This window comes from Marmota monax, unplaced genomic scaffold, assembly GCF_021218885.2.
Source record: "Marmota monax isolate L192 unplaced genomic scaffold, Marmota_monax_Labrador192_F-V1.1 WCK01_AAM20220418_F8-fsc00122, whole genome shotgun sequence".
In the NCBI taxonomy this organism is placed as follows: domain Eukaryota; kingdom Metazoa; phylum Chordata; class Mammalia; order Rodentia; family Sciuridae; genus Marmota; species Marmota monax.
In genome coordinates, this window is record NW_026695223.1 from 1821631 (window position 1) to 1840146 (window position 18516).

General features: G+C 37.7%; 1 protein-coding gene across 13 annotated transcripts in view; it reads right to left on the bottom strand.

The window, feature by feature from the left end:
• Nucleotides 1-18516, bottom strand: part of Dgki (diacylglycerol kinase iota) — a 428822-nt gene that overhangs the window by 73676 nt on the left and 336630 nt on the right. For 11 of the 13 annotated variants that reach the window (XM_058575765.1, XM_058575763.1, XM_058575762.1 and 8 more), the window contains 2 exons: nt 11553-11632; nt 9781-9825 (listed from right to left, as the gene is read on the bottom strand). In XM_058575765.1, the coding sequence (XP_058431748.1) occupies nt 9781-9825; nt 11553-11632 (125 nt within the window). The remainder of the gene's footprint in view (nt 1-9780; nt 9826-11552; nt 11633-18516) is intronic. The other 2 variants (XM_046434202.1, XM_058575758.1) reach the window with 1 other exon arrangement.

Sequence of the window (18516 nt, forward strand, 5' to 3'; positions counted from 1 at the left end):
AGACTAAAAAAAAAAAATAGGACAAATTTGTATGAGTGGACACAAAAAAAGAATGACATGCAACAAAAGCTGAAATTATGCCATTTGTTGGTTTGGTACTTGTAGAATTCGTCCTAATCAGCAATCCAGTGGTTCTTTACATAATATTAGAAACTATATAATTGTCTTAAATACAGGGTATTGTCTTCAAGGCTGAATATCTTTTATCACCAACAGCAACATTTTACAGAGCACTTTATTTTACTGGCCTCTCTCTTCCCTATTCCATAGTATCTGGGCTTACTTGATATTTGCTTACTTTCCTCAAAATTAACTTTTCCTGTGCTGATCTGGGTTGTCAGTTGTCTCAAATCTGCAATTACTACTTCAGCAAAACAATCATGATCAATATTTTTAATGTACATTTATTAGAGTCAATGAAGTATGGGTGGGATTTGTCAAGTCTGAGAGATGAGAAATTTCCAGACCCATCTCAAGCAAAAGCAGGAAGAAAGCAAAAGCTAGAATGATCCTGATGGCTGCAAAGACCTTCCTTCCTCTCTAGTAGACAAGGACATTCCACAGTTCCAGCCTCCACCAACAATTAAACAAATCTTCCTAATTCCTTACTAGACAATTTTACTCCTGGTGATGGTTTCCGCTCCCTCAAATTCTCCAGTCAGGTTGCCTTTCTACCCCCATGCACTCTGCTGATTGAGAATCCCACAGAAATATGGTGATCAAGGTCACTGTCTGGCACAGGGAGGATGAAAAATTTAGACTATATTAATGTAGAGAAAGTTGTGATTATAGATTTTAGATAAGTACACTATATGTGCTATGGTTATGACTCTAAACACCATACAAAAATGGCCAATCTTAATAGCTTTTTTAGTGTGTTATTTGGCTGTAATTTCTGTTACAACTTTATCTTCATATTTATACCTTGTGTGGTCCTGGCATTAAGGAATCCTGGAATTAGGGTTATCTTTCAGCCTCTGCAAGAGGCTAATTGAGCAGTAGCTCAATGTGGACCATGAATCATATTTGAACAGGAAACAGGAAGTGAGAAACAAAATGGTCCTCACGGTAGGGTGTTGCTTTCTAGGGCAGGCTTTAATTTTATGAGATCGCTGTCTTGGACCTGGTAATGTCTCATCACTAAACAAAAACACAAATGAACGGTCAGAAATATGCTGAATTTGTGAATTCTACACATTAAAATAAATGTACAGAGGCCTATTTTCTGGTAAAGCCAAAAATATAATCTTAAAAATATGCATCTTTCCAAAGTATCTGACTATAGATACTTAAGAGATGTGATTGTGTGAATGCACCTACTCTGCAGAAGACGTTCACATAATTATGTGAGCTGTGCCTCTAACCATTACATCTATAGCTTTCAGTAATTTAGAGCCTCTAGCCTCCTCAGTCCTCTCAAGTGCACAATCAAATCAATGATTCATCAAAGAGATAAAATACTTGACTTGCTCATTTTTTGATCTGTTATTTTTCTTCATATAAATGATGTGATTTAGAGGAATGCAACTGACATTGCTCTATAATGTAGGCTGAATGACATAACCTTAGAGGTGCCATGCTCCTTTCTATTTTAAACATAATAATCTAAAATGACATGCTCTTTAAGTGCATGATATTAACAAAAATTGCTTATTTCAAAATTCTTTGATATGTGAATTTTCTCACTTGATATATGTTAATAGAAAATCTCTCCTGCTAGAAATATGGCCATGTGCACAAAAGCAAACCTAATATTTCTCATATATATGTATATGTGTGTGTGTGTGTGTATATATATATATATATATATATATATATATATATATTCTCATATAAATGTGTGAAATATATACATACATATTCATACATGATTTCTAAAATCCAACTGGCATGAATCATATATATATATATATATATATATATGTGTGTGTGTGTGTGTGTGTGTGTGTATAAAATCAATAAAGGAATTATTTATTTAAATTACTCTTTGGCATGCATATGTCAAACTTATCCTTAATTTACATTCACTTAATTGTAGCTGATGCACACATCATTTAATGGAGGCACAGAAGTCCCATTACATACTCCAGTGGGTTATGCATTTAAGCCATAATCACCTAGCATTTCACTACAGTGTCAATGTGAATGAAATTCTTTTTCTTTCATAAAATTTAGGAAAGATGTAAACAGAGGCAAAACAAAAGTCCTATGGTTTGGGATTCTCTGCTTCATTTAATAGTATCCAGATAATAATAGCCTTACTTCTAAAATTCTCTCTTTCTTACCCATCAGAATTTCTCATCTGGGTGCTCTGACATCTCTAACACCTAGCAAATCCATCCATGTTTTTTTCTTCTGCTTACAAATATGTGTTTATGTGTCTCTGTCCAACTACAGTCCTAACAGAATTGCTACTGCTATTTTTATATATCAAGGCTCTTTCACCTCAAATCTACACTAGCACCCACAACTCTTATAGCACCAGAATACAGAAATGAAGTGGCCATTCTTAGAGCCAACTCTGGGAGATGAAGAACTAGGGATGGTGATAGATAGAACATGGAAAAAGGAAGTATTCTGACACTTTAAAGAGTTCCTTTGGGTGAGAAGGTCCTAATGATAGCTGTGTGTGTGTGTGTGTGTGTGTGTGTGTGTGTGTGTGTGAGAGAGAGAGAGAGAGAGAGAGAGAGAGAGAGAGAGAGAGAGAATTAACAGTACTGCCTCCACTCCCAACAGTCAACAGTCAGGGCCTTAGGCTATTCACACATTAAATCCTCATCTGACCCATTTCTGACAGCTTCAATCCATCCCAAAGGAAAACATTCTCTAAAGTCCCTACCTGCCCCTGCCTTTCTCTTCAATAAGATAAATTAATTCCCAGAAGACTCCCTCAAATTTGTCTTAACTTATTTATTGAAGAGCTTCTCCTTCATCAAAAAAGAAAGATTAAACAAACAAAAGAATAAAGGAGGAAGAGATTTTGGAGTAAAGAGAGAGAGGGATAAAGTCTGACAACATCAAGAGAAAAGGAACAAGTAAAATACTTGTGGAAAAACACTGTTTGCCTGGAACTAGAGGGAGCTTTCATACAACAGAGACCTACCCTCCAGAAGAGCAGGTACATGGGGGAAGAAGAGGTCAGAGGATGAGCAAATGGATACTGACTCAAACCTGACCACGAGGTTTATCTCTTGGAAGCAAAAGACCTCTACACTGCTTTAAAGGACGAAAGGACTTTTCAAAAATGTCCTATTTTAAAATATTTCAAACCTCTGGTGTTATTTTGAAGTAAATAATTCTTAGAGAAAAGAATCACCTTGATAGATCCATTTTGGTATCTACTATTGATTCCCATGGTATTCACTAAAACCTCATGCTATTAACTCATAATATTCAATGCTACACAAAGCAGTGTCCTGGGAAATAGGAAAACTGAGTGTCTCTCCCATCTGCAAAAGAAAAAAGAAAAAAAAAAAAACCACACAACACAATTGCTCACAAAAATCTCTTTATTCTACTCTGCCATCTATCCCTACCTTACTAATAGTTGCCTCTTTCTGCCTTCCCTCCCTACTTGTACTCCTCCTGGTCCTTTTTCTTTCTTCCCTTCCTCACCCAGGACTTCCTCCTTGCAAGCGGATCCCACTTCTGTACTAAGCAGCACCAGATGCCTCAGCATTTCTGCAGCCCCATACCACTGACATTCCGGGCTGGGCTGCACACTCTAAGATATTCAGTGTCACCCTTGGCCTCTGCTCAATGGATTCTGAGAAGAGTATCCAAGTATTCCCTAGGGGAGCAAACCCCTCCCCTGGTATAGAACCACCGTGGGAACAGCAGAAGCTGTCTCTATTCTCTAGGAACTTTACGACTTGGGTAAGAAGATACACGATTTCTAGGGATAATACACCAACTTTATGAAAAGGTGGTAAAGTGCAATTCTCTTTACAAATTCCAGGTGTTTTGTTTTGCTTTGCTTTTGGCCAACAAGAATACCCTGAATCTGCCCACAGTGTTTTTCTGGATAACATATGAGTTTCAGGCCACAGAGATGCCATTACGATGGAGGGATCTTTGTCTTCTGACCTTAGAGATGGTGCAGCAGGAATTTTCAGCAGGCTATAAATATCCAACACATTCTTGCATAACCCATAACACCTTGTTAGGTTAATGCAAGGTGTCATTTTTTAAGCCTCCGTGCTTTGCTGGCAATTCACTATGAATTTGGAAAAGGAAGAAACCAAAGCAGCGAAATGCTTAAGTGTCAAGGGGCTGCCACAGGGCTCACTAATAGGGTGTTCTGGGCACATGAACATTTCTAAATGCTGTGTTTTTTCTCTTGCATTTTTTTCTTGTTTTAGAAAACAGCTTAAAATCCCAGCTGCAAATTAGTGAGCTGACAGGGTTTCTCAAGTTTTTAAACTTACTGGTGTTTATTCATTCTCTTCACAGCTAATTTTCCAAGCGTATTTAATGCCATCTCAGACATAACAAAGTTCATTAAAAAGTATTTAAGCATTTCAGTGTCTATGTTTCTTAAAGCTTTTTCTCCTACGTCACCCCCAACCCCCATGGAGACAGTCTAAAGTTTCTGATAGTATCAGCTTCTTCAATAAGAAACAAAAGACCTTTCTTTTGGTGCTGGGGATTGAATCCAGGGGTGCCTAACCCTGAGCAACAACCCCAGTCCTGTTTACTTTTCTTTTTGAGACCAATCTCAGATAAGTTGCTGAGGCTGATCTCAAACTTGCAATCCTCCTGCCTCAGCCTCCTGGGCTGCTGGGATTACAAGAGTATGCTAATGTGCCTGGCTAGAAACAAAAGATTTAATATTAAATTTCCTGCCAGTGGTTCTGCCACAGTCTACATAAAAATTAATTAATGGCAATTGCATCTCATGTATTTTATCTGTACCTTTAGGAAAAAAAATACAGAAATCAATCCTCATCATCTCAGACTCATGAAAGCATTTGGCCTTGTCCACCAATCCTTGCTCTTCCAGGTATCACACTGTGGGCTAACTCTTGGTCTCTAGGACTCCTGTTGGCTGCCTCCATCTCCATGGCTCTTCTTGACTGATGGTTCTCTTGAACCCATGCTCTTCCAAACTGATGCACATACTGACATGACTTTGGGCTCTGTCTGCTCTTTATCAGACACTTCCCGGGTAACCCCCAGCCTACAAGTCCTAACTACCGCCCATTTGCTGATGACAACCACATTTCTATCTGGGAGCCTAGATCATTAAACAGATTTTAACATTTATATACCAAACGTCCTACTCACCAAACCTCTTGGACCTCACAGGCCTATCATAATGAGAGTGGCTGAAAACAGAAGTCTTTATTCACCATCCCTCTACCTCATTCCTGCCCTCAGAATCTCAGGCAAATGTGAACATTCATCTAGAGCAGCTTCTGGCTTCCACCTTCTCTACCAGGAAATTCCTCACCTCCCTTACCTGGGCTCTGGCCACATTAATCCAATATCATCTCTCTACTGGTTAAGCTTCCTGTTTCAGGAGCAGACCCTGGACTTGCCCATCTTTTGACATCACTTCATACCCAAAGCCTCCTGCTTCCTATAGTTCTGCTCCCTACTTTCATGACTGTAAGGAGAACTGTGGGGGAGGTGGCACCCTGATACTCATCCTTGATCATGACTTAGTTGTCCTTTCTGCTGAGTATAGAATACCTCGAGATGAGACATTGATAATAGCAGCTTTCACACCAGTGCTGGACTTGAATGAAGGTCAACAGATAGCATAGTCAGACTCTGACCAAGTCAGGAAAATATAATTAATCTTACTACATGTTTTCATTACCAAACAATAAATAAAACAACTATTCTTATCATATATTTAGAATTTTATCCATCTCTTGATCTCTACAGAGATGGCATAAAGATGGTAAAAACATCATGATAAAAAAAACTCATGATCAAAACTGTCACACCAAAAGACAGCATTCTTATAAGGCAAGATAGTAAATAAATATATGAGTTTCATAAAACTAGTTAGGAAAAACTACCTTTTGATAAAATTTCAAAAATTCAAAATGTAGGAGAATTAAAAAAAGCACAAACCTTTTTAATAAAACAGACCTGCCCTGAAATCACCATTGCCAATTGTTAGAGATCAGCTGTGATTTTTAAAAGTACTACATATTTTTTAAAATAAAACTAAACATAGGTGGTAACTCTAGGCAAATACACTAGGAGCCAGTGTTAAGAATATTGGGCGGGGCTGGGGATGTGGCTCAAGCGGTAGCGCGCTTGCCTGGCATGTGTGCGGCCCGGGTTCGATCCTCAGCACCACATACAAATAAAGATGTTGTGTCCACCGATAACTAAAAAATAAATATTAAAAAAAAAAAAAGAATATTGGGCGGGGCTGGGGATGTGGCTCAAGCGGTAGCGCCTCGCCTGGCACGCGTGCGGCCCAGGTTCCATCCTCAGCACCACGTACAAACAATGTCCGCTGAAAACTAAAAAAATAAATATTAAAAATTCTCTCTCTCTCTCTCTCTCTTTAAAAAAAAAGAATGTTGGGCTCTATCTAAGAAATAAGGCGGAAATCTGCCTTTTAGTGGTTGATAAACAGTCTAGAAGTAATTTGTTTTCTTTTTTAAAAGTTTTTGATTAATTAATTAATTAATTATAATTAGGTATATAAGACAGCAGAATGCATTTTGATTCACTGTACATAATTGCAGCACAACTTTTCATTTTTCTGGTTGTACATGATGTAGCATCGTACCATGTGTGCAGTCATACACATACCTAGGGTAATGATGTCCATCTCATTCCACCATTTTTCCTGCTCCCATGACCCTTTCCCACCCACACTACCTTTTGCCCCATCAAAGTTACTCTATTTTTCCTATGCCCCCCACCGATTATGGATCAGCATTCACTTATCAGAGAGAGCATTCAGGCTTTGGTTTTTGGGGACTGGCTTAATTCACTTAGCATGATATTCTTCAGCTTCATCCATTTACCAGAAAATGTCATAATTTTATTCTGTTTTAAGGCTGAGTAATATTCCATTGTGTATATGTACCATAGTTTCTTTATCTATTCATCTGTTGAAGGGCATCTAAGTTGCCTCCACAGTTTAGCTAGTGTGAATTGAGCTGCTATAAACATTGATGTGTCTGTGTTACTATAGTATGCTGATTTTAAGTCCTCTGGTATAGACTGAGGACTGGGATAACTGGGTCAAATGGTGGTTCCATTCCAAGTTTTCTAAGGAATCTCCATACTGCTTTCCAGATTGGTTACACCAATTTGCAGTCCCACTAGCAATGTATGAGTGTGTCTTTCCCCCCACATCCTCGCCAGTATTTATTGTTGTCTGTATTCTTGATATCTGCTGTTCTGACTGCCATGAGATGAAATCTTAGAGTAATTTTGATTTATATTTCTCTAATTACTAGGTATAAGAAAGCAAATACAAGCAATCATTGATCACACAAAGAAATAAGGGAGCAAATACAGGTAGCAAAAGATTGCTTCAAGAAAGAGATAGAGATTCTGAAATAAAATCCAATCAGAAATATTTTAAATGAAGGAAACAATAAACCAAACAAAAAACTCAGTAGAAAGCATCACCAACAGACTAGATCACTTGGAAGACAGAAGGTCAGATAATGAAGACAAAGTATACAATTTGGAAAATAAAGTTGATAACACGGTGAAGATGGCTAAGAAACCATGAAAGAACATGCAAGAATTATAGGATAGCATCAAAAGACTAAATGTAAGAATTATTGGGATAAAAGAAAGCACAGAGATTCAAACCAATGGAATGCACAATCTCTTCAATGAAATAATATCAGAAAATTTCCAAAACATTGGGCTGGAGCTGTGGCTCAGTGGCAGAAAACTTGCCTAACATGTGTAAGGCACTGGGTTCAATTCTTAACACTGCATACAAAAATAAATAAAAGAAAGACATGCTGTTCACCTACAACTACAAAAAAGAAAAAGAAAGAAAATTTCCCAGCCATGAAGAATGAATTGGAAAATCAAATACCAGAGGCTTATAGGACACGGAATGTACAAAATTACAACAGATCTACACTAAGTCACATTATAATGAAAATGCCTAGCATACAAATTAAGGATAGAATGTTAAAGGCCACAGGAAAGAGGAATCAGATCACACATAGAGAGAGACAGACCAATTTGTATCTCAGCAGATTTTTCAACCTAGACCCTCGAGGCCAGGAGATCCTGGAACAACATATACCCTCTGGAAGAAAATGGATGCCAACCAAGAATATCCAGCACAATTAAGCTTCAGATTTGATGATGAAATAAAAAACCTTTCATGATTTGTTTTCTTAATGTAAACACACTCTAAGTGACTTTTCATCCTTCTAATTATAGCCAGATGGAGGAAAAGATTTTGGAATTGTGGGATTTGCTATTTCAGAAATAAGCACATGCAAAAATAAGAACATTAAGGCATTCCAGTCATTTACCCTAAAGATAAATAAGCTGCTTTGGCTGAGGGTAGAGGGTATTTACCATCAGGGATGTTGCCTAGAAGGCTACATGGTATAGGGCCTACTTTAAACTACTGTTGTTATTGTTTCTGCAAAAGGATGGTCAGTTGGAATTTTCAGGTATAGCAAAATAGACACCAAAATCCAAAGTGGGGAGTGAAATCAGGACTTACAAATTCACAAATATATACATACAGTCCTGCATGGCACCACAATGGTCAACAATGAACCATTATACACCAGTAGTCCCATAAGATTGCATCCCCTGCTAACAGTAACCTCATAACCATGAGTGCATTGTACAATTTTCCCAAGACAGCTAAACTGGCTAACAGTGCACATCCCAGAAAGCACCCTTGCTGTTCAGGAACACATGGCTGTATTTAAATCCATTACCCTTACAGAGGTGTAAAACATCTAGAGATTATTTGGATAAGTTGTTGGCATGTTGTGACTCTCACATACCCTTCTCTACAGGGAAGGGTGTGTGTGCAGGCTTCTCAGAGAAAAGGGCTTTCACAGAACCACCCAGAGAGCTTTGCATGGCCCCTTAGAGCTTTAGGTTGAGATTGTGTCTGCATCGTACATGAGCAATCTAATGGTAAGAGGAAAGCTAAAGAGCTTTGCAGCCTAGGATGGACAGGAAATTTGGGAAGAAACTGCTCTACCCAAATCAGGTGGGGCAGAAGACAACTGAGTATTCTCCCAGGGACTTGATGAGTTTCAGAAGAGAGAGAGGCAGACTGGGCTCATTAGATCTTTCCCAAGACCAGCACAGGCCATCAGATGGCATTTTAGAACTTCTGTTTGATGGTTATGGGAAACAGGGAATTTTACTTCCTGAATGTGAAGGAGTCTTCTTAGACTCTGGATTTCCAATGTGAAATCGACAGAAAGAGGAAAATAAAGCAGGAAGACCAACAGGAAAATGGAGCATGAAATCCACCCCTGATCTGGACTTTTTGGTTATGTTAGTCAATTGACCATTGCACTGCCAAGCTACTTTGACTAAGTTTTCTGGTGACACTTCATTTTTTGATTCTTTTCAAATGATCTGGGAGAAAAATCTGCATTTTAAACTTGTCCTAAGCTAAAATGATCCAAAATCAGGCAAATGCAAAACAGTCTGGATAACAACTTCAGCAGGTTCTTCTTAGGGTGAACTCTATCCCTGGAGAAGATGTGGCCTCTAAATCAAAATGAGACATAAATTGAAAATGGACTTCTTTGGCTGGAAGGTAAGAAACAAGGACAGTCAATCATGTGTTACCTGGTAATGAACTCTCTGGGAATCAGAAGAAACTGACTGCAAGTCCTAATGAGAAAGTGGGAGAAAAAAAATCCATACCTTAAAATTAGTTTGAACAAGCTGCTCCATAATTCTATCAACTGAAACTCCCAATTTAATGTGAAAACGCTCATCTGGAAAGCATCTAGCCCACTCATATTCATCAAAGTTAAACAAGGAAGGGAATGGCAGAAATAATAAAAACATACCAACTTGGATAGAGAGAAAACAGGTCATTTGTCTACTGAAACTTATAATTCCTAATGTTTAGAGTTAAGCAACATATTATAATTTCAAGGATAGAGAAGACCACAGTAAAGAACAGGCAAACTTATTGTAATAAATGGGGATCATGTTTCATTAGCATTTGAATTTTTTGGTTTTAAAAGAAATCTTCTGAGGCTGGGCATATAGCTCTGTGGGAGAGCACTTGCGTAGCATGGCAGAGGCCTTGGGTTCAATGCCCAGTCCCTCTGTCTCTGTGTCTCTGTGTCTCTCTCTCCCTCCCTGTCTCCATGCACCCTCCATGCATCCATCCTCTCTCTCTCTCTCTCTCTCTCTCTCTCTCTCTCTCTCTCTCTCTCTCACACACACACACACACACACACACACAGAGAGAGAGAAGGCTCTTCTGGAGTCCTTTTATACACAAAGAATTTCTTTCTCTTACATTAAATACATGATGGTAGTTGTGTATATATTGATAAATTGCCTGATAAACTGGGTTTTTGTAAACCTCAAAGAGAAAATCACTGACCACCTTCACATTATCACAGAGTGCATATTAGCAGGGTTGCAATGGAGGTTTTACTGGCAGATTCTGAAAGCCTGCTTCCCTGCATAAAATTTTGTAACTAAGTTGTCACCACTAGTTAAGTGCTTTCAACTTAAAGATATTTTAAACACTGTATATCTGCTTTCTGACATTTACATGTGTGCAGTGTGTTATGTTGGACAGAGTTGTTCATCTAGGAGTATCTATCAGAATCATGCAACTGCTAAGAATACAAATCTCTTAGACCCACCTGAAAAAGTGACTCTAATGAGTATCTTTTACCAAGAAACAATGATAAAGAAATGGCTGTTTATGTTTCTGCTTTTTGCAGAATGGAGACAGTTTACACACCCCTCCTCAAAAGTTTTTAAGAACAACCAGGAAAAATTATAATGATAAGTGTGGGTGTTGTGCTATTCAAATAAATGGGACTGTCATATAGAAAATCTTTTTCTTTTTGTTTCTCCATGGCAAGACCAGATTGAGGGAGAAAAATTATAATAATACATAGATTATTCCTTTGTGCTTTGACAAAACTTCATGAATTATACAAGGTTTTTTTTTTTCCTGCAGAAGTTTTATTTTTTAAATCACAGTCCCTGACAAAAGTCTATATTAGATACAAAACATTAAATAACCCCAAATCTGTTTTTTTTATTACTTATCAGTGCCACCTGAAATCCTTTAAAGCTAAAAAATACAGGTATGTAGCTTGGCAAGAAGACAGAAGTTCCAAGCCACAAGCTGTGGAATGCACTAGAGAAACAGGACCCTGAGGCACCTGACCAATCCTTTCCCATTTTAACCACCAGAGGAGGGAGACAGCCATGGGGTAGGGAGGAAGACACTTAGTATAGACTTAAGGGACAAGTCTACCACATTCCCAATTCCTCCCCAAATGTGCCACTTAAGAAGCACTGGTAGTCAGTTATGGAAATGGAAAGCTAAGGAGAATAAATAATTGGCTAAATAAACTCACCTCCTGTAGGCGGTCTATGTACATACGGCAAGTCTCCAGATCACAGTCTCCACGCACAACTAGAATACCCAGAGGAATGGCTGAGAGTGAAGGAAAAAGAAAAATCTAAAATAACATATTTGATTTTTCTAGATTGGCACATATGTGTTTCTCATGGTTAAAAAATAATCTCATAAATATTATGGGATTTTTGGATATGTCCATACAGAGAAATAATCACCCTGTTCCTATACCTCTCTTTTGATTTTGGACTCTTTTTGCCTGCAATTATCATACACTGTCCTTGAATGGTCCATGTTGTCCCTTGCCTTCATCTGGCATTCATCTCACTTTATCTCAGTGGCTCTGGTTTGAAGTGTAACATCACAGTATCAATGAATAGACGGGCAGAACACAGAGGCTGCTCACAGATAGCTGATAATATATGCGTGCATTTGCAATAGGCAGCCTGAGGACACAGCCCTCAGAGGAAATTCACGATTCTGGACACTTACCCTTTCCCCTCCTGAATGCACATGGTTTAAAGTTTCTGTTGGTTTACAACAGTTTTCTAACTATGAGCCTTAAGCCATTCAAGGTATTGTTGCTACCTGGTGGCCAACAACAGAAATAAAGACATAAAAAAGAAGGAGGAAGAGGAGGAAGAAAAGGAAAAGAAGAAGAAAGCTTTTAGAAGGTGCTTGGCTTAAAACCCAACCAAGTTTAAAAGAGGCTTAGGGTAAGTGAGGTAATAGCTGGACCTCAGGGAACAATAAGGAGAAGCCAAATTATGCACCTTTTAACATACCCTATTTAGGTAGTGGCACACAACACACAGCGGCTTCCATGGATAGAAATTTCTACTTCAGATATAAACCTAACATTCCTGAAATACTGAAATCTGGTCTCCTTCCTACAGCTAAAAACCATGTGTTTATTTCTTACTTTAATAGTGCAGTTATTATGCCAGGCGTGGTGGCACAAGTCTATCATCCCACTGACTCTGGAGGTTGAGACAGAAAGATTGCAAGTTCAAGGCCAGGATCACCAACTTAGCAGGCCGTAAACAACTTAGCAAAACCCTATCGCAAAATAGAAAATAAAAAAGGCTGAGAATGTGGCTCAGTGGTTAAGCATCTCTGGGTTCAATTCACAGTAAAATTAAATGAAATTTAATTTAAAAAGTGCAGTTACACTATTAAAATTCATGATGTAACAAAAATTCAAAATATTGAATTATCCAATTTGACACTAGCAACTAGAAGATATAAGAGTAGTATTCACTAAGAATTTTTAAAAACCTTTTATGGATTGAATTTATTTTAAAATCTTCATCATCAATAAATAGGTTTGAAAATACAAAAGGCTAGGGTTTTTTAAAATGCACAGAATAAGATATACTTAAAAGTGCATGAAAACAGTTTGAGGAAATCCTGAAATAGTAAAGAGGCCATACACTTAATCAAATAGTAACAAATGCAACATAGGTCATATTAAATGTATGAACTTCATCACTTGAAAACTATAGAGCAGAGGGACTAATTCTCACTAGGCACAGATTTGGAGCTCACTGAAGGATAGGGAGCCCCATTTACTCTTTCGGCTAGTGAAGCAAGGGTATTCTAGAGAAAAAGAAACAGTTTCATGCTCAACATACTTATAGATTAGTTTCCACCAAGGAAACCAAATCAATTCCACCACCCCACTCCTTTAAGTTCCTGAAGTCCTGCATACATAAATCTTTAAAACATCTACCACTTTGTTGACCTATGGAAGCCTGTGAGTATGGATTCTCTCACATCAAGGATAAAGCCTATTTGCCTTCGATTCTTCATTGCCTAGTAGAGAAAAGGCAGATATTCAATAAATGCTTGTTAAAAGAAGAAGGAAGACAGATTTAGGGCCTGCCCAAAGATGAAAGAGAAAGTGGGTCTTTGCAGAGCAAGCTGATTTTCCAGGGAAGGGCACTTCTGCTAGAAACAGAAGTAGAGGATGTGCATCGGGCAGGAGCTTGCTTTGCCTACTCTTGGAGAAGCCAGGCAAGAGAGTTATTAAGCAGAAGGTATGGAATCCTCAAAGCGCCATACATTTGAGGGAATAATAATCTGGAAGAATATATTTCCTTTTTTTTGAAGATAAACAGAAGCCTCAAAAAGTTTTAGGATGAACCATGCATCTTGAAAGACAATGGAATGTAAATCCAATAAGGGATCCCTTAAAACTACTGATTCATCAAGCCCAGTTACACTACTAAGTAGAATGAAATAAGGTGATCCACTAAGGTTAAAGTAAAATAAGGATTTATAATACTTAAAGAATAATATTGAAAAGCTAGAATTTTGGCTTAACTGGCAAACCAAAGGTTGTGGAAAAGAAATATATATATATGGCAATAACTTACATGACAGTATACATTGGAATCTTGTTGAATGATACTTTCTCTTAATTTCAGTTGAAAAAATGTAGAAGAATGGATTTTAATTGATACTTACCTATTAAATTGGGGGATTCATTTTCTAGAAATGAAGCAATAATCCTATCATGACTTCTGATATCCTTCTATTACTAGTACTTACATTCATCTCATCCAAATATAAATTTAATGTACCCAGTTGCAGATACTTTTGTTTGTTTTTTTTTAGATATATCTATCTTGTATTTCTTTCTTTATTTATTTATATATGACAGCGGAATGTATTACAAATCTTATTACATATATAGAGTACAATTTTTCATATCTCTGGTTGTATACATAGTATATTGACACCAATTTGTGTCTTCATACCTATACTTTGGATAATAATGATTATCATATTCCACCATCATTAACTATCCCATACCCCCTTCCTTCCCCTCCAACTCCTATGCTCTATCTAGAGTTTGTCTATTCCTTCCATGCTCCCACTCCCTATCCCACTATAAATCAGCCTCCTTATATCAACAAAAACATTCGGCATTTGTTTTTTTGGGATTGGTTAACTTCACTTAGCATTATGTACTCTAACTCCATCCATTTACCTGCAAATGCCATGATTTTATTCTCTTTTATTGATGAGTAATATTCCATTGTGTATATATGCCACATTTTTTTATCCATTCATCTATTGAAGGGCATCTAGGTTGGTTCCACAGTTTAGCTATTGTAAATTATGCATCTATAAATATTGATGTGGCTGTGTCCCTGCAGTATGCTGTTTTTAAGTCCTTTGGGTATAGACCGAGGAGAGGAATAGCTGGGTCAAATGGTGGTTCCATTCCCAATTTTCCAAGAAATCTCCATACTGCTTTCCATATTGGCCGCACCAATTTGTAGTCTCCTCAGCAGTGTATGAGTTTTCCCCCACATCCTCACCAACACTTGTTGTTTTAATGTGTAATAGCTGCCATTCTGACTGGAGTGAGATGAAATCTTAGAATGGTTTTGATTTGCATTTCTCTAATCAACAAATACATGAAAAAATGTTCATCATCAGATATTTTAAACTACAATTAGAGACTGGATATTCAAGATCTGGAATCAAAAAAAAATAGCAAGAAAAAAAGTTTTAAGAGATGTTTCATTCACTTCTACCATATGTATAAAATTAACTACTTTGTCTAGTCCTCAAGTAGCTAATAAGTAAAAGTAACTGTTTTGGACTAAATGATACTTATCTGTAATTGGATTTTTTAAAAGCCACTTGTATCACAAATTCCTAACATGATGACCATCTACTGGGAAATTCATGCTAAGAGAACAGCAGCAGGCAGTAGAAAGGATTCATCATCCTTCTCTTCTTGATTTAAACCCCAGCCCTGCTTTGGTCTTGAACATTCATTGCTCAAGTTAGCTCTTTGTTCTTGCAAGTTACTCAATTCTTCTGAGCCCTGGTTTGAAGACTATGGTGTTTAGAATAGGTATCTGGCAGGATTTTATGAAGCTTGACTCCACACTACACTTAAAATTACCAAAACACCAATACTAATTCTCCTCCACTCCCTTCACTATCTTTTGGGCATGTTTTATTATAAATTGGATATACCCAAGCATCAATATTTTAATATATCATAATGAGATGAGGACCTGTGGATAGTAATTCTATAAATTATGCTCATATTTACTTAAAAGTAATTTCTACTTTCTTCAATGGGAAAGTATTTTTGTAACACAAAACTATTGTAATCTGGCTCTTCCATTTGGAGCATTGTATGGTAAAGAGAAAGCAGAAACTTGTGAAAAACACCACCTCCAGTTGATAGTATGGATAACCAAATGCCAAATTTTGAAGCATTTTCTTCAATTTTAATTAAGAGTAGTGAGAGTGCTTAGGACCTGATCATGGTGTTACCACCATGGTCACCACAACTCATCTTAGTGTGGTGTTGGAGACTCTGGCTCCAATAAGCATCAGCCAGTTCTCAGCTTACGCAATGGAAGAGGGATCAAATGCAATGCACAGATTCTAACTAAGCAAAACAAACAAAAAACCCAACCTGGTTTCTAGAGTACGAGCATATTTAACGCACACATTTCCCTCTCACTAGAAATCCTACTGAACTCCAATAAAGGAATTTTAAAAGGATATAAACCAATAAAAATGAACAGGAATGGTAAAGAGAAAATAGAAACAGATGAAGCAGAAGAAAAATTGGTGACTGACCCAGAGTCCTACAGAGTCCAGTCCTAAACCACAGGTGGAGATGGAGGAGAATAATCACAATTTACACTTCAAAACCCTCAAAAGCCTTACAAACTGGCAGCACCAGGTACATCAGGAGCTAAAGTTAAACAGGACATCTAAAATAGGAGCACAGGATGGGGCAAGACTCCATCCCCACCACCCATCCAGATGACAGAGATATTAGGTTACCAAATAATTGGAGCACTGTGATTCCAGATACAGATGTGCAGAAAGCAGTCACCATTAAGATTCTCATAGTCTTTAAATGACTATTTTCCAAAAAAAGTCAGAATGCCTAGGAAAACCTGAACCAGTTTTGTGTGTGTGTGTGTGTGTGTAAATACATGAAATGCTCTTCCTTAACCTTATCAAGAGCAAGAGGTAGATCACAGAAAAACAGACATATTCAATGACATTTCCTCTAACAATAGTTCCACTTGATTATGTAGAATCTACCTGCCAAATGCTTCCCAGGACTCACTAGTCACCTTGCCCACAAAATTCTCTCAGAGTGGGCACATGTGCCCTTTCAGGGAAGCTGAAGCCAGACAATGACCAGAGATTCTTTTTAGCTGTCTTTGGGATCCTTCATCCAAAGGTGAAGGATCCTAAAGGTGAAGATCCCAAAGATCCTTCATTTCTTTACATAGGGGCATTTAGGTTGGCTTCTCAGGGTTTCAAAACTATTCACTATCTGGTTTAGGAGTGCAAACACTGATGCTAAATACATGTCTATCAAGAGAATGAGAAATACAGAAATTAGTGTAGTGGTTACCCTGGTAGCAGAGAGGTGGAGGGGACATTGTTCCATTTCTTAATCTAGGTGTGACTATTTTACTATCAGTCTTTAAACCTGTGCATTCTATATATATAGTTGTGCTGCTTAATTATATGTGCTGATTTGATTAGACGAAGGGATGCCCACGTGGATAGTACACATTATTTCTGTCTTTGAGAGTATTTCTGAAAGAGAATAAATGAAGGGCAAATTCTCTCTAGAGCTGAGATATCCATCTTCTTTTGCTGTCATACCTCACATCTCTTGGTGTCCTGGCTTTTGGCTCCAGGACTTACATCAGTGACAGCCCTCACTCTCACCCCTGTTCTTAGGCCCACAGTATCACACTGGGAGCTACCCCTGAAGATACCCTGGATTTTGGATCTTTGGACTTGGACTGCAGCAAACCACAGGAGAATTTCCTCTTCCCTAGCTTGCAGATGACATGCTGTGGGACCTGTCCTCCATAATTACATGAGCCAAGACCAGTAACAGATCTCCTCCTATTTATCTCTATATCCTAATGGTTCTGTATCTCTTATGAACCTCTATACATGTATTTGAAGACACATAAAGAAACCAGTCATCTGAAAACCGGAAAAAGAGCAGTTAAGACAAGGATGAAACTTCGGCAAATCCTAGTACATAAATAGGAAAGAAACTGGAGAGTTAACTTGTGATCCTCACCCTCGGAAAACTATACTACCAATTACTTCTTTCTAGCAAAAGCAGAGTCCTGCCCTGGCTCCTGTCTAAGGCTTCACCCTGATCTCCATTAACCCCCTATCCCTAGTTCTGTTTGTTTAAATGTCTCCTAATGCAAAATGTGATTAAATTAATGGGATGAGAAATCCATTATACATTTCACATGTTCGTGCTCTGGATTTTATGTTTGAAATAAAATGCCAACAGGTCATACTAATTAACTTTGCCTTAGATGCTTGAAGTTAGGACAACTTGAGCTATTATGCAAATTTATGCCAAATAGCACATAAATTAACACTAGTCATCTTTAGCAAATTAAAAATCTTTGAACAACCAATCTACAAGAGTGTTCTTTTATCTACAAGAAAAATGTTCTAAAGTATACACGTACTAAAGAAAACATGTCAAAATATGATTTCTAAAAGATCTATTTCACCACAAACTCTAAGCAGGACCAGGGAGTAGATCAACCATATTTACCCTCTATATGGGGCTGACTTACTCAAAACACTAAACACCAAATTTTTTAAAGGCTGTAGAAAGTACCTGAAGTTTTAAGAAAACTTAAAATATAGGTTACAAAGACCAAGAGGTATAATAAAAAGACATTCAAATAATGTCTTCAAGTGAATAATTATTTGATTGAAGAAAGACAACAAAGAGATCCTTGTGGATTGATTCTGAGGTAGCTACCTCTCCTAGGAATCTCTGAATCAAATTTTGTTCTTGTAAAACTTAGGAGTTTACTGAATTGAGATGAGACCAATGTGAATCTACAGTGGATAAGGATCTAAGGTTAATCCCGAGGTACACATCCTGAGTCCCCAGATACTGGGCTGAG